This window comes from Urocitellus parryii, chromosome 3 (assembly GCF_045843805.1).
Source record: "Urocitellus parryii isolate mUroPar1 chromosome 3, mUroPar1.hap1, whole genome shotgun sequence".
Lineage (NCBI taxonomy): Eukaryota > Metazoa > Chordata > Mammalia > Rodentia > Sciuridae > Urocitellus > Urocitellus parryii.
This window is the reverse complement of record NC_135533.1, coordinates 89,610,877-89,628,536: the sequence shown is the minus strand read 5'-3', so window position 1 is coordinate 89,628,536 and position 17,660 is coordinate 89,610,877. Positions and strand designations below refer to the sequence as shown.

At 35.8% G+C, this 17,660-nt stretch overlaps 1 protein-coding gene across 5 annotated transcripts in view; it reads right to left on the bottom strand.

Moving 5' to 3' along the window:
- Avl9 (AVL9 cell migration associated) overlaps window positions 1-17,660 on the bottom strand; it is a 107,775-nt gene that overhangs the window by 88,172 nt on the left and 1,943 nt on the right. For all 5 annotated transcript variants that reach the window (XM_026401580.2, XM_026401577.2, XM_026401579.2 and 2 more), the window contains exons 2-3: window positions 4,970-5,090; window positions 3,552-3,637 (exon numbers count right to left, since the gene is read on the bottom strand). In XM_026401580.2, the coding sequence (XP_026257365.1) occupies window positions 3,552-3,637; window positions 4,970-5,090 (207 nt within the window). The remainder of the gene's footprint in view (window positions 1-3,551; window positions 3,638-4,969; window positions 5,091-17,660) is intronic.

Genomic DNA, 17,660 nt, shown 5'->3' with positions numbered 1-17,660 from the left:
TGTTCTGGGGTCTGTTCTAGCTGACTTGATTATGGCCCAGCATTAAGCATAACTCATTTCTCAATAATGATAACCATGTAAGAATTCTGTAGTTTTCTGCTGGTAGAAACAAGTCTTGATTTGATCAACTTCAGGTAAAGCTGTGAGGGAAATAAGAGGGACTGTTTGGCTTCTAGGGTGCTGCGTCACTCTTCTTGGATCTGTCCAGAGGATCAAAGGACCTCAAGTGACTGGTGTTTAATCATTACATTGGGTGAAAAGTAGATGTCTTTTTCCTTGAATGGATTCATCTATTATGTCTTACCTTCAAAGGGAATTAAAGTCTTTCTCCTAGGCTCTAAGTCCTTCTGAGATATGGCTTATCTATCCAGTTTCTCAGATGTGGCTTGAAAAACTTAAGAGAAATGGGCAACTCTGATATACTCTGAAATGGATTAATCAGTCTTAAGGGCTGGGGGAGAGAGGTAGTATTTAAAACCCATGCAGGGTATTCGAACTCTAGTTAATGACAACAATGAGGGGTAAGAAGAACTTGGAAGAAATAATTTTAGTAGTATTCACATGACCTACAGAAGACAAGAGGAAATAAAGGGATGGATTTCTGAAATAGGGCAGCAGCTCAATTCATCTCATATTCGTAAGAGTAACAATATATGAAGAAATCAAATGCACAAAGCTACTGGGCTAACTTTTTGTGAGGCAGGCCCAACATGGCTTCCTCACTGACATTTCCGGCTAGATATGCTTTTAGTATGTAGTCCCTGTCATAAACATAATTCAGCGTATGTACTCAAGGTCATAAATATCTGCTTCTGGGCATATACTCACTTATGTAACCTGTTGGCACTGTGCTTTGTTTGGTCTACATATAAAAAAGGTCTATGGAAAGACTCAGGGGGCTGGGGAATACTGTCACTTCTGAATATGCACTATTCCTACTTGCCTCACATCTTCTTGCACCTGCTGGGATCCTGGATCTGCTTCCCAGGGTCTGAGCCTCCTGACACTCTGATTTTCAGGTTAAAGTACACTTGATAATGTGAAGTAATATATTTAGCTTTAGATTCAGTTATTCATTCTACAAACATTATCTGGGTGTGTTCTATATTCCACACCCTGGGTTTGGAGGGTTATTTCATAGTAGTTAACTACTTCAGATATCTTGAAATTTACACCTGTAGTTTACTTATGAATGGTTCAGGAAACAAATTCACACACACACAGATCAGGAGAGGCAGAACATTAAGAACTGCTGAGTCTATGTGGTGGGTATATATGTGTTCACTGCACCATTCTTTTAATTTATCTGCATGTCTGGAATTTTCATTATAAAAATTTAAAAATGTTTACTATTAATTATTCATCTCAGATATCTTTTCAACTTTATAATTGCCCAGGCTCTAGTCCCAGAGATTCTATTTTTTTTTTTTAAAGCTTCTTTCTTTCTTTTTTTTTTTTTTTTAAAGAGAGAGTGAGAGAGGAGAGAGAGAGAGAGAATTTTTAACATTTATTTTTTTGTTCTCGGCGGACACAACATCTTTGTTGGTATGTGGTGCTGAGGATCGAACCCGGGTTGCACGCATGCCAGGCGAGCGCTACCGCTGAGCCACATCTCCAGCCCCCCAGAGATTCTAATTCAGTCAAAGAAACAAACAATGGGCTGGGATTGTGGCTCAGTGGTAGAGCACTTGCCTAGAATGTGTGAGGCACTGGGTTCGATTCTCAGCACTGCATATAAATAGATAAAATAAAGGTCCATTGACAACTAAAAAATATTTAAAAACAACCAACCAACCCCTCCCTTAAAAAAAAAACCCACAAAAAACCCTCCAGGTAATTCTGTTAGAAACCATTGTTTCAGTGCAGTGGTTTTGACACTTGATTACACATTAGAACTACCTGGGGCATCTTTAAAACTCCTGATGCCCAGAACATTAGCTCGAAATCTCTGGGGTTGGACTCAGCCAACTCTGACTTTAAAGTTCTCAGTGATTCCAATTTGTAGCCAAGGCTAAGAACTACACACTACTTTAGAGCATGAATGAGAAGAAAGAGATTTTTATTCATAAAGATTTATTCCTACCACAAAAAATAGTGCATCCTACAAGCGCCATAAAAGTGTGGGGATACCCATCTTAGTTTATTTGAATTGATTAATTAGGGATATTAGTGTAAATTAGGGAGTAAGTTGGCAGGTAGTTTAAGAGTAATCAAAATCTTAGTTATAGATTAACTGTGTGCACTTGGAAACCATTGTTAAGTACATTGCCCTACTAAAATGTTGTTTGAAAAGCACATTATGGTCCATTTTTCGATGTTATATACTGTTAAATAAAACTGTAAGAGGCCACTAATTTGGACTGTGCTCTTATACTAGAGTCAACAGACCAAACCAATAGAGTTTAATCTCAGTTAAATTGGTTGATTGCAGAAGACTCTAGCCAATGAGTAATTTAGAATATAATCAGCTTTACTGGTTTCTATGCCTCCTTCAATTTTTCTAAAAATGCTGTCTACATATGCTGTTGGTTATTATTCTCCAAACCTGCTGTGGTTCTAGGAGCTGCCCAATTTGTGAATTTTTTTTGTTCTTTTTTTTCTTTCAAATAAATTATTAAATTTAAATGGGCTAACAATACTGCTATAATTTGGATAAATATTCCCCAAAGGCCCAGGTGTTAAAGACTTAGTCACCAGCCTGTGGTGCAACTGGGAGCTGGTGGAACCTTCACAGCATTTCAAAGACAAATGAATCATTTGGATATTGCTATCTAAAAACAATGTACAGGGCTGGAGATGTGGCTCAAGCGGTAGTGCGCTCGCCTGGCATGCGTGTGGCCTGGGTTCCATCCTCAGCACCACATACAAACAAAGATGTTGTGTCCGCCAAAAATGAAAAAAAAAAAAATTAAAAAATTAAATAAAAAATTAAAAAATGTACAAAATGTACAATTATATAATTATAGGCACCAATGTCAATTTATAAACATATTAATGTGACTAAGTTGGTAATGTTAGAATAGTTATAATTTGCTTATAAAAATCTAAAATGGGGGCTGGGGTTGTGACTCAGTGGTAGAGCGCTCACCTAGCATGACTGAGGCATTGGGTTTGATTCTCAGCACAACATAAAAGAAATAAAGATATTGTGTCCATCTAAAACTAAAAAATATTTTTTAAAAAAATCTAAAATGAACTTGGGTGTGATGGCACATGCCTGTAATCCTAGCTACATGGGAGGCTGAGGCAGGATGATCACAAGTTCAAAGGCACTTGGGCAAGTGCCTTTAAAAGGTCTTTTAAAGCAAGACCTTGCTTTAAAAAGGGCTGGGGGTGTAGTTAAGTAGTAGAGTGCTTGCCTAGCCTATGGTAGCCCTAGGTTCAATCACTAGTAGCACAAAACAAAAATAAAACCAAAAAATCAGTGAAAATCTAAAATGACATCACAGGCACCACATGAAAAATAAAGATGTGTTTCCTTCACTAATAACACTTAAGAAAGGAGTTGGGAGTTTTTTTTTCCTATTGTTGCTCACCATTAACTATCATACCTTGGCTTCAATTTGTCGATAGCAAGAAATACCATAAACGGTGGCTCCATTTCCATTTCTGGGTGGCAAGTGAAAAAACACAGTATCTAAGAGATACATGGAAAAAATGTAAATAACAAGGCAAATCACCCTTATTAATAAGTATAAAAATTTGAAGTTATCATAATGTAGTTATTAACATGCAAATGAAGATGTATGAAGGAACCATGTCATACTTATTTTCAGCATCACAATCACTGGTTTCTTGAAATTTATCTCAATGCCTTATAGTATATGCTCATCACAAAAAACACAAGAGGCTGAATTAGAACAGGTCAAACAGTACAGTTACAGAATGTACACAGAATGTACTTTATATAAAGAGAACTGGTCCAGACTAAAACAAAGTAGAGTCATAAAAACCAATGGGCAACACTGAATCTTGAATCAACTAAGAAATTTGGGGAACAGCTAGGGAAACTGGAACCCAAACTGCATGTTACATAGTATTACTGTTAAATCTCTTAGCTGTGATAATGGTATTAGAAGTTATGCTGGGGGATGATCTTATTCTCTGGAGATGCCTACTTAAGTATTAAAGGTGAAGTGTCTGTCATTGTCTCCAGCTGATTTTAAAATAGTACAGAAAAAAACTGTTCACATACACAAATACAAAAAAAATTTGCAGAATATTCACTGTAATCTTAACTTTTCTGTGTTTGAAACTTTAATAATATAAAGTTATGTAGAAAAAGGATCTCTGAAGTTACAAATCCTATGTTTAAATCCTATGCTTAACTGTAAGTAACAACTGATTCATTCTGTAAGGAAATTATTAAATACTATATTAAGAAAACAGGTAATCAAGTTTAATCTGGTATTTTCCTGCATCTTTAACACCATAGTAAAATATGGTGTAGGAGACTCAGTAAGAACTTCAAACTACTACTTTCTTTGAAGGTGTGAACATGCTCTGCATGTGAGCAAGCAGAGACTCGTGACAGCTCCAGAGCTGGAGAAACCATCTCAGGTGTTCGCAGGTGGGCGGGCACTGGAGTAATAAGCTAGTAAGTCTGAAGCTACAGACTCAAATAGTGTTCAGCTAACTTTCTTCTTTTGTCTCTGAGAGGAGTCAAAATAAAGTATAATTATAGGGAATGCTTTCTAGTAGCAGCTGTCCTGCTTTGCTAATCACTTTTGTCAGGGCTCCTGGTAAGGATCACAGGCCATGGCCCATGTAAGTTCAGCACTCTCTGGACATTCTCTTCTCTAGTGCTTGACTAGTCATCTCCAAATTACATATAAATATTTTATAAATAACTACAACAGGTCAAAAGACTCATTCACCACAGCATTTAAAAAAAAAAAAAAAACTAGCACCTACTAAAAAAATAAGTAAAAATAGGACCTACTAATTTCTCCACTGTCTTCTCACATACCTTCCTGGTAATTGTGTGCACCATCTGGTAAGGCAAGGAAGGGCAAATATTTCCATTCTTCAGGCAAAGTGTGGCTGTCATGTCCATCTCCTGGAATCAGGGGTGGGTATGAGAATTCAACCTACAACAGTAAGGAATGTTAGCTAAAAGGTGGTTGATCAAAAGAAGCATCTTATCCTGACAGGCAAAAACACTTTTAAACCCCAAAGGACACTAGTTGGGGTAAGCCACATTCACTGATGTTATCAGCAATCCTATGACATAGAAGAGTAAAAAAGAAGGAAAGATTTGTAAGCCTTTTCTGATTGAAGGGCACCAGTTGGAACTCAACATGCTGTCTATTCATAAAAAATGTTATAAATAAAAGTGTGGACACTACATATAGTCCAAGAATTCTGAGTAAAATTAAGGCTGTTGTAGGCTGACTTAGACCTAGAGTGTTTACAACATGGTTTCTTTGAGAAGCGTGTTCAGAATTTTAAACAGCCAGCTTTAGAACACAACTCATTCATAAATTGTAGTCTGCCTACACTGTGTTGGCAGTGTTCTAGAATTCTTGTGGCCTGATGGTAGATTTACTATCAACCTGCTAGTTGAGTTCAAAACAGTTAATGGAAACTCACTTCTATTTCTATATGTACACAAAACAATTAAAAACAATCATAATGGCCACACAGTATCATTTCATTAGTCAATATTCTATCATTTTTTTTTTTTTTGTACTAGGGATTGAACTCAAGGGTATTTAACCAATGAGCCACATTCCCAGCCCTTTTTTGTATTTTATTTAGAGACAGGGTCTTGTTAACTTGTTGAGGATGGTTTTGAACTTGCAATCCTCCTGCCTTAGCCTCCAGAGCTGCTGGGATCACAGGCATGCACATCATGCCCAGCTATTCTCTGGGTTTTTAAAAATATCATTATATCAATTAATAAAGAAGGTGATCTCAAAGAATTTTAAATTTTAAAATTATAAGCTTCAATAGTGTTTAAGTGTGATAATAAAATATATTTGATATATTTATATATTAATATTTCACATATTAATATATTTAAGCAAATATATTAAAATATTTAGCCAGGCATGGTGGCTCACACCTAGAATCCCAGCACTTTGGGAGGCTGAGGTAGGAGGATCACAAGTTCAAAGCCTCAGTAACTTAGTGAGACTTTGTCTCAAAATAAAATATACAAAAGGGCAGGGGATATGACTCAGTGGGTAAGCACTTCCTGGGTTCCATTCCAGGTACCACAATAAATAAATAAAATAAAATATTTAAATATGTAATAAATATATAATTATATACTATATGTTAATCAATCAATCAATCAATCAATCAAGTCTTTGTGTCTGGTTCCTAGAACAAAACTCCTAAAATACTTGGCTTTTCCTGGAAGATGAGGGCCTTTCATAATGTATAATAAATGCCAATCAACCATACCTAAGTTTATGCTAGGATGTGGGAAGGTCATCAGAAACACCAAATTTTGATAAGAAAGATGAAATTTTAAGGTGCATCCCTTGACCTCTGGTGAGTGGAAAGAGGCTAGAGACTGATTTCAGTCACCAATGGCCAATGTGTTAATCAATCATGCCTATGTAACAAAATCTTTATATTCCTAAACAATAGGGTTCAGAGAGCTCCCAGGTTAAGAATAGCAAAGTGAAGTGAGAGTGGCATGCTGGAGAGGGCATGGATGCTTCATGCCCTTCGAGCATGTGTGTGTGTGTGTGTATGTATGTTACTGGGGATTGAACTCAGAGGTACTCTACAACTGAGCTACATCCCCAGCCCTTTTTATTTTTTATTCTTATGTCAGGGTCTTGCTAAATTGTAGAGGGTGACCTTGAACTACCTTGAATTTGTAATCCTCTTGTCTTAGTCTCAGGATCACAGGACAAGTGCTATGCATTTCTTTATCTCAGTTGAAGGTCATCCCCACTGTCCTCTGAATTTGAAACCAGTCAGAATTATAGGTGGCCTGAGGACCCTGGATTTGTAACTGGTATCTGAATTGAGAGCAATCCTGGGGAACTGAGACCTTAAGCCTGTATAGTTTGATGCTGAGTAGTTAATGTCAGAATAGGATTAAATTATAAGAATCTGGTGAACTAAAAAAAAATTATAAGAATCTGAGATCAAACATCAAAAAATAATCAGCGATTTCCAAACTGATGGCTTCTTTAAATCTTAAATTGTATATTTTTCATATTTTGAATACTAATCACTCTATATGTCCCCTTTCTATATGTTCAAATAAACCCAGGCAGATGCATAATTCCATGACACAGAAGCTTAATAGGAATTCTCTTGGAAGTTACCTTAAATTTTAAATATACTCAGTTGAATCAAAATGCAATTTAAACAATAATGCTAATTAAATCAACCACTGCCACAGAGAGTCAAGGTAGTAATGGTAGTCCGCCTCACTGCCTACTTCTAGGGGGAAATCATGATCACCATAGTTTATACAAATGGCTCTCCATGTAACAATTTGTGTTACAGAGTCTACACAACTATACATGGCAGCCCTCCATATATATGAAAAATATAGACAAAAACCAACATTAAACTCTGTAGAGATTAAGAAACATCTAGACTATTATCCAAAATTAGGTAGCATAAGTTCATAGTCCAAAATCTAAATCAAATTTGGGGATCAAAGATGTTACCTGAGGGCTGGGGTTGTAGTTCAGTAGTACAGCAATTGTCTAGCATGTGTGAGGCACTGGATTCAACTCTAAGCATCACATATAAATAAATAAAATAAAAGTCCATTGACAACTAGAAAAAATATTTTAAAGTTGCTCTCTGGGGCTGGAGTTGTGGCTCAGTGGTGGAGTGCTCGCCTTGCATGTGTGAGGTGCTGGGTTCGATCCTTAGCACCATATATAAATAAATAAGTAAAATAAAGGTATTGTGTCCTCCTACAACTAAAAACAATTTTAAAATGCTGTCTGATAACACACACCAATGTGAAAGAGGAATGAATGCCCCCACAATTAGAACAATAATGTTATTAAATCAAGCAAACTTCAAATATCTCTCTCTATTTATATAACCAATATTCATGTAGCAAGTCTACCTTGATTCCAATCATTTTACAAATTCACATGATTACAAACTGAGAAGAGGAGGGAAAAAGAAGACAATGGCTGACTTCTAAAAAATGAAAGCTGAATAAAGATGCTATAATCACCAAGAATAAAAAGGCAATTTTTGCTAGGCGTGGTGGCTCACACCTGTAATCCCAGCAGCTCAGGAAACTGAGGCAGGATGATCAAGAGTTCAAAGCCAGTCTCAGCAAGGGCGAGGCTCTAAGCAACTCAGTGAGACCCTGTCTCTAAATAAAATATAAAATAGGGCTAGGGATGTAGCTCAGTGATCAAGTGCCCCTGAGTTCAATCCCAGGTACCCCTCTCCCCAAAAAGCATTTTTTTAAAAAAATGTCAAATGAACTATGCAATAAAGGGTGACCTACATTTGTCCTCCAGGAATGGTAAAAATCACCACATAACCCTTTTCATAGTTTATACATCAAGTCAGCAGACATTTACTTTGTTCTCTGAAAATAATGTTGAGAAAACAAACAAAGACTACAAAATAAAAACAATAGCATAGTACCCTAGTGTGAACTTTGAGTACTTCAGCAGTACCCTTTGTTCACTTTTTAACAATGTAATATCCATTCCACTCTCAAAATCACACAATAGAAGCCACACAAATTAAATCCATCCATTTAAACACGGATACACCATGGCTTACTGAGGAAAGGGCTTCCCAGTTAATTCTACTGCTGCTCTACCTCTTTGCTCCCTTCCTAGGCACAGCAAAAATGTTATTGCCTGTCACTCAGAAGTAAAAGTGTTTCCTTTCTTAATAGACATTAACAGTTTAGGCACCAAAGTCAAGGCTTTGCCTTGTTTTCCACTGAACAAAAAAATGATGTAGTAGATGTAGTAGAGTACTTGCCTAACATTTGTGAAGCCCTGGGTCCAATCCCCAGCACCACAAAAACAAAACAATACTATGTTTTTATTTTTAAGATTAGGTCTAAAAAATATAGTCCTGGAAGTCAAAAACATGTTTTCATTCAGTTATGTTCTCTTCCAAAGCTTTTGAAAAGTCAATACTATAAAAATAATTATAAAAATAATTGGCATTTTTTCCTCTTCACAGTTGACAAGAAATCACTGTATTTGTCAATGGTTGATTTTTAAGACAACTTGTGCTTAACAATCCTATATCTCAGCATGATGTAGTATTTCATAGATTCATGAATGCCCGAGAGGCCCAGAAAAATATAGTGTATACTATAGAAGTAAAATGGTACTACTGAGACATACCAGTCAAAAGAAGTTTGTTTCTAGATTAATGCAAACAAAAATCTTAAAGCATTTGCTTTTATGGGTTTAAGTATTTTAAATAAAAGGCTGCTACTACTATTTTTCCCCCAAGAATTAAATAGTCATTTTACTATTCTATATTTTTTAAGATGGAGTACTTACTTGGATTTTCACCAGGAAGATAGATGATATGCATTTCACATCTCTCCTGCCTTTTTGCATTTTAATTTAAATGTAAGAAATTTATTTTTTATATAATTGTAAATCCTACTACAGTGAAACCAGAATCACATCAAGACTATATTACATAAAATATGGCATTTTATTTTATTTTAAATTATTTTTTTAGTTATAGATGAATGCAATGTCTTTATTTTGTTTATTTATTTTTATGTGGTGCTGAGGAGCAAACCCAGTGCCTCACATGTGCGAGGCAAGCGCTCTGCCACTGAGCCACAACCCCAGCCCAAATATGGCATTTTAACTATATAATATGAAGGATGTAATTATATAATATGAAGGAGGCAGGCTTTCATACTAAAGTTTCTTGAGGCACCAAAATTAAGAACTCATCATTCTGTTTTCTATTTTAAATCACTGGAACTTTACAAAAGTATATATGTTCATTAAAATGAAAGAGTACATATACACAGTCAATTAAAATACACCTTTATAGTATAATGCTCCTTAAAAGAAATATTTCTTCTAGGAAGAAAAAATCTTGTAAGTATTTGTCTCAATTAATGTTAACAGTAAATATATACAAATCTCTGTTATAGAAATTTGGCACTCACTGAAACATCAGTATATACAGACATACAACTCAAAAATCAGAAATACCCTCAGATATGGTGTTAATACAGTTTGATTTGTATTTCAGACAAATAATTCCCAGTAAAACCAGATTAATTTTTGGAGAGCTACTTTATGTAAAGCTAGACAGCTTCAAATGTTTTTAATTATGAGCTCTTATTTAAAAGTAAAAAATGCTCAATGCCATGGCAAGGACTAGAATCCCAGCTACTTGGGAGGCTGAGGCAGAGCATCATGGGCTGTTGAGAGCCACAGCTGAAGAGGCCCCAGCAAACTTCCAGCGGCCAGCTGATGATTGGCTCACAGCCACCCCAGCAACTTCTAGCTGATTGGCTCCTCTGCAGTGATGCTCATTGGGCTGTTTCCCCGCCCTTTCAGACTACGCAGCTGCTCATTGGGGGACTTTTTTGGCTCCGCCCACACGACCCAGCCAATTGGCCTCAAGAGCAGGAGGAGTGGGGGAGGTTGAGAGGCTTGTGAGAAGCCGGTGGTGGCAGTTGGGCTCTGGGGGTTTTTCCTGAGGAGCTGTGTGGTGCAGTGTGTGGTTCTAAATATAAAGTTCGTTTCTTTTGACAAGTGGCTCCTGAATTGTGCCCAGCCAGACTGTGGCAATGGGCAACTTAGTGAGGCCCTATCTCAAAAAAAAAGGAAAAAATAGTGCCCAGACATGGTGGTGGTACATACATGTCTATAATCCAAGTTATCTGGAAGGCTGAGGTGGGAGGATACTAAATTTGAGGCTAGCCTCAGCAATTTGGTGAGATCCTATCTCAAAATTTAAAAGAAAAGGGATGAGTGCTAGAAATGTTGCTCAGTGGTGAAGCATTCTTGAGTTTAATTTCCAGTATTGGGAGAAAAAAATCATGAAGGATTTTAAATTTATTTGGCTCATTAGAATCTTTTTTTAAAATTTATTTATTTATTAGTTATTGGCGGACACAACATCTTTGTTTGTATGTGGTGCTGGAGGATCGAACCCTGGCCGCACACATGCCAGGCAAGCACGCTACTGCTTGAGCCACATCCCCTACCCCTCATTAGAATCTTTTATACTGATGAAATGTAGAACTCTTACACTCCTAGGTTGCAAGAAAAACAAGCATTTGGATCATGTAGCACAAATGTGTACAATTATGTGGAGAAAAATCTCAATTTTTTTCTTATAGAGGTTTTGATGAACTATGCATTCATTGATAAACACTCCATCAAGATACACAACTTTCCTCATCCCAGAATGTAGCCCTGTTCAGACTACTATAGCCAAACATCAGTTCTGTCTGTCCTTAAATTGAAGGGCATGTTTCTGAAGATAGTCTCTGATGAGGGGTATTCCACAAAAGTTTGCTGATTTCATTAAAGAATCAAGGAAATGTAGGAAATTTCAGCAATCATCTATTTTAAAACTCTCATTTTACTGTTAAACTTAAGTCCATAAACATAAACAACTTGCCTAATTGTAAACAATTAGCTTACACAGCCATTAATCATTCAGGCCAAATCAAGAGAATCTTGGTTCTCTTGATTCCTTCATATACTTTTCTGCTGATCAAGTAGAAACTAGTTAAAAGAACAGAGGATATTAAGAATACTGTACCTAAAGCTCCTCTACCAGAGGTGAGATAAGAATTTATATAAAAATAAGGTGGAATCATAGATAAGAGATGGTACAAATGAAAAGTTATTTATTTCCAGGTTCTCAAATAAACAAGGATGATATCAAAGCTACAAAACCCATTTTTCTTGAAGGAAAAAATTTAATTGGAGGGAGGAGGGAGAGGGAGAAGTGCTGGAGACTGAATTAGAGTAAATCATATACCATGTTTTTGTGCTTATGTCAAAATGTATCCTAATATTTTATATAACTAAAAAGAACCAATAAAAATTAATTAGAGGGTTAAGGTTGTGGCTCAGCGGTAGAGTGTTCACCTGGTCCTGGGTTCGATCCTCAGCACCACATGAGAATAAATAAATAGTATAAAAGTATTGTGTCCAACTACAACTTAAAAAAAATTAATTAGAATCTTGGGCTGGGGTTGTGGCTCAGTGGTAGAGTGCTTGCCTAGCACATGTGAGGCACTGTGTTCGATCTTCAGTACTGCACAAAAATAAACAAATAAAATAAAGATACTGTGTACATTACAACTAAAAAATTTAAAAAATCAATTAGAATCTTCCTAAAATTATTTAAATCAATTTATTTCAATGAATTTTAGTAATATTTTGTATATCAATTTATTTACAAGAAGGCTTTAGGTTTCCTTTTTATAAAACCTATGACAGTTATTTACTTTTTTTTTTTTTTTTTTTTTGAGGCACTAGTGATTGAATCCAGGGGTATGCTATAACTGAGCTACATCTCCAATCCTTTTATTTATTTATTTATTCTTTGAGACAAGGTCTTGTTTAGTCACTGAAGCTGGCCTTGACCTTTCAATCCTCTTGCCTTAGCCTCTGGAGTAACTGGGATTACAGGCATGTGTCACAGCTCCCAGCAGAACCTGTCTTTGATCTGATGGCATTTTAAGCAAATATAATAGGACCAGTCTTACTCAGAAATATTAAGTAGGTAAGTAGACTCCTCTCCCTATATGTCTTCATCTACCTCTTACAGTACTCATCCCTAGCAGACCAGGGTCTCTCTCCAGTCTTCCAACATCTAGCAAAATCTATACTCAGCAAGGGATCTGAATTTTATTAATAACATGAAGAATAAGGTTACCCATGGTGTGTAAGCATTTTGTTAGCAATCAAAGACATAAGCCAAAGAAAGGCACTTTCCAGCCAGCTGAGATTATAAGAGGACAAAGGAATCTCCCTGTTATTTCTAAACTTCCATGATATAACTTGACATCCAGTCTGCTTAGCCAGCCATAATGCCAAAGAAAACTATTTCCCAATGAAAACTATTCCTGTAATGTTAGAGCCCTGCAAGGTCAGAGATTTTCATCATTTGAGCATATACAAAAAGCACAACCCAAATCAGGGAAAACACTTCACTAAAATACCAAAGTTTAAGAAATAAAAGTGTGGGGCTTGGGATATAGCTCAGTTGATAAAGTGCTTGCCTCCCATGTACAAGGCTCTGGGTTCAATCCCCAGCACCACCAAAAACCAAATAAATAAATAAATATATAAACAAACAATTTTAAAACTCTCATTTTACTGTTAGGATAAAGTTCCTCTAAAGCCAGTAAATAAGAATTTAAAAATGCTGTTCTACTCTAACCTTCTAAAGTTTTGTTCTTTCTGTTCCAAAATTCTACATACTTCAACAAGAATCACAAACAGTAACTTTAGAAATGTTTTATCATTTGTCACTACAGGACGTCAGTCAAGAGCAGGTGCCAAAACAACAGGCTTTTCAGAGGGCCATCTGTCACCCAAATCTGAATGGATCAGAGCTTGAGTACAGCCTAACATAAACCAAGCTCCCTAATGGCAACTCACCCCTGAATGTTCATTGCCACATTCTGTCATCCAGGAAGACTTTCCCAGCCTACTCAGATCAATAGGAAACTATGCTGTTCATTTCACTTCTCCTGGTTGCTTTATGCATTGTTGCAATTACTGTTAATATTTGCTCCAGTTCTTTTATAATTTTCCTGTTTTTAGAAGTTACAGTGTCACAGAACTTTATTCAAGAATTAAAACTGCTAGCTATGTATACGAAACCATCAACTCTATCAGGAAAGAGGTTAAAAAAATAATAATGCCAACATTTTTGGGCTGGGGCTGTAGCTCAATGGCATGCTCGAGGCACTGGGTTTGATCTTCAGCACCACATCAAAATAAAAAAATAAAATAAAGGCATTCTCTCCATTCACAACTACCAAAAAATAAAAAAAAAATTTAAAAAGGCCAACATTTTATGACATCAATTTGAAAAATAACTTGTTTCCTATCATGGATTTTAAAAGTTCCAACTTTTCTATGGAGGAACTAAAGAATTTATCTGATATATATGATTATATTTACTTAGCAAAAAATGAGGCTAATCTGACAAATAGAGTTCATATACTGGAACAAATAAAACTCTGGAACAACCTGTTGGAAGCAAATTTAGTACAGAAAAGGTGAATGTAAATCATTTTATGACTAAGAATCTACTTTCAGGTAAGTTTTTAAGGAAGAAGGGCCCTTTGTTAAATGGCTAAATTAAAATTTTTTTTCAGATAAAAGAGTTAGAATTCATAAATATTTCAAAATTATCTTAATTTTGTAGTAATATTTTTAAAAATGTTGTTGTATTTTTATACCTTTATTTATTTTTAGTGGTGCTGAGGATCAAACCTAGTGCCTCACATATGCTAGGCAAGTGCTCTACCACTGAGCTACAGCTGCAACCCTTGGAGTAGTATTTTAAATCCCTTAAAATGTTTTAAATGTGAAGTGTATCAATAAACTACAAAAATCACTGCTGCAAACCAGCATGTTATCTACAGAAGAATTCGATCCTACAAATTACTCCGAAAAGAGTAAAAAAAAAAAAAAAAAAGAGAGAAAATTAATAGATGTTCTTATTAATTTAAATGAAGGACTTTTTTAAAATTTTAAATACAACTGAAAGGGCTGGGGTTGTAGCTCAGTGGTAGAGTGCTTGCCTAGTATGTGTGAGACACTGGGCTCAATCCCCAGCAACACATAAAAATAAGCAAACAAAATAGAAGTATTGTGTCCATCTACAACTTAAAAAAAAAATACAACTTAAGATTTCAAAGGTGGAAAAAATTTCAGAAAAGATGAACAAACATTGTCTACAAGCCTAGTTCCTGGGTCTCAACATAGCTTTATTTAGAAGATGGCTTTTACGTTGTGGTCCATTTGAAGCAACAAAGTCATCACGCTTAACCAAGCAGACTGCTGAAAAGCATTACTTTTAGATAAAGGTTTTACCTCAGTGCACTTGAATCTAAAAGTTAAAATTACAGTCAGGTTAGGGAATTTTCACTATGAATAATCTCAGTGCACAGAAAGAAGTGGTAATCAACTTGACCCACAGCAACAGTTGAAAAAGCAGGTTAACAAAGCACACTCAAGCAAGTTAAAACCATCTCAAGTCAAGAGTCACAATCCTTGGGGCTGGGGATGTGGCTCAAGTGGCATGCGTTCGGCCCGGGTTCGATCCTCAGTACCACATACAAACAAAGATGTTGTGTCCACTGAAAACTAAAAAAATAAATATTAAAAAAAAGAGTCACAATCCAAAGAACCATGCACTTTAAAAGTGTATATATATATATATATATATATATATATATATTTTTTTTTTTTTTTTTTAAATTTATACATGGATATAATATCTGTTTTGTTTATTTTTTTTTATGTGGTGCTAAGGATTGAACCCAGAGCCTCACAGGTGTGAGGCAAGCACTCTTTACCACTGAGCCACAACCCCAGCCCAAGCCATGCACTTTTAATCCTTTACACCTGGAAGGAAATCTGAAGATGGGGAATGAGGCAGCAAATTAATCCATTCTAGGGTAATTTACATAATTACAGCCTCTCATAACACCTGACATACTGGTTAAAAACAACAGTAGTGTCCATAAAATATTTTAAGATGTGTGTAACACACACTTTCTAAAACATAAAATGAACTTGGATTTTGAGGGGTTAAGAAAATAAGAATTGTAAAACATCTAAAAAGACACTAATTTGCATAAGTGAGAAACATAGTTTAAGAATGAATATAAGGTACAGTGAAAATTCTAGTCCGTTGTTTTTATAATACTCATTTCTTCCTGGTTAAAAAAAAAAAAATCAACATTGTGCCAGGCATGGTGGCACGTACCTGTATTCTCAGCAACCCAGGAAGCTGACATGGGAGGACAGCAAATTCAAGGCCATGCTCAGAAACTTAGTGAGAACCTGTCTTGAAATTAAAAAGGGTCTGGGGATGTCACTCCCCAGTATCCTCGGTCAAAAAAACATTTTTCTTAATACTTTATAAAAACCAAGACTAAAAAGGGGGAAAGCAAGGTAAACAAAATGAAAAAAATTTTCTACCTTTTCTAATACTATATATACAATACCATGAATTTATACAAATTTGTCTCCAGCAAAAGTTTGGTTGTTTTTTTATTAAACTGACAGTTTTAATCAACTCAATGTCAGACTTTCATTCACTTTCTGTTTTCTGAGTGAACTGGCTGGGTTAGCAGCCCCTCTTAACACAATCTGGTTGGTATCTCCACTGGTTTTTTAGATGATTCACTCATCAAACCTTAACTCTCTCTCCCTCTCTCTTTTTTTTTTTAAGAGAGAGAATTTTAATATTTATTTTTTAGTTATTGGCAGACACAACATCTTTGTTTGTATATGGTGCTGAGAATCGAACCCGGGCCGCACGCATGCCAGGCGAGCGCGCTACCGCTTGAGCCACATCCCCAGCCCAAACCTTAACTCTCTTTAGGCTACAGAATCACAGTATCATCTATTCAACTTACCACCATTAAAGGAACAACAGAAAACTGACATGATTACTAGTAAGCCAAAAATGTTTCTCTAAGAAGTAGTAATAGTTCCATTAGGATAAATATTTGATTCTTGCAAAAACTATAGCTTTTAGTGCTTCATTTTCTGCTGTAATACAAGAGAGGTGGGTGTAATGTTAAAAAGCTGCAATAAATCAAGCCATTTTGAGCAACAACTGGGATTCTCATCTTTCACTGCACTGTGACAGAACCCTCTGCACTGTTTTCTATAAGTAACCCATATTTAACAAGTTTATTAAAAACAAAACCAACCCCCCCCCCAAATTGCCAGTCTTTGTGAAGCACCATATGGACCATAACAATAATACATTCATTTTTTAAAGGTTTTTTTACAACTTTATTTATTTTTAATATGGTGCTGAGTATTGAACCCAGTGCCTCACACATGCTAGGAAAGTGCTCTACCACTGAGCCACAATCCCAGCCCCAATTAATTCATCTTTATTTTCTAAGAGCCTACAACCTAAAAATGCTGAAAAGGATGTAGCTGAGCACAGTGGCGCATGCTTACAATCTTAGCTACTTAGGAGGCTGAAGCAGAAAGACCTCAAGTTTGAGGTAAGTTCTTAGCAAGAACTGTTTCAAAAAAAAAAAAAAAAAAAAAAAAAGAAGAAGAAGAAGAAGAAAGGAAAAGCTGTAGCTCAGTGGCTGAGGACTGGGGTTAAATCCTCACTACTACAAGGGGTAAAAAAAAAAAGATTTTTTTTGTTGGGGATGATGGAAAAGTTTTGGGTACAGAATGCAGTGATGATTACCCAATGCTGTGAACCTGTTACTAAACTGTAAAATTATGAATGGCTAAAATGATAAATATTATGTATACTTTTAAAAAAAGAGAGATGCAATTATATTGATTAGTGAGCTAGCTGTAAAATATACTCAAGTCCCAATCTCTCTGCATTTCAGTTTATTCATCTGGAAATTTAAGGGAGTTGGAGTGGATTATCTAACTTTCTTGTAAAATTCTTGTAAAGTATCTGATAATGGGAACTGGGAAGTAAAGAAATATTAAGCTATTTGGACGTGTTGGAGGTCA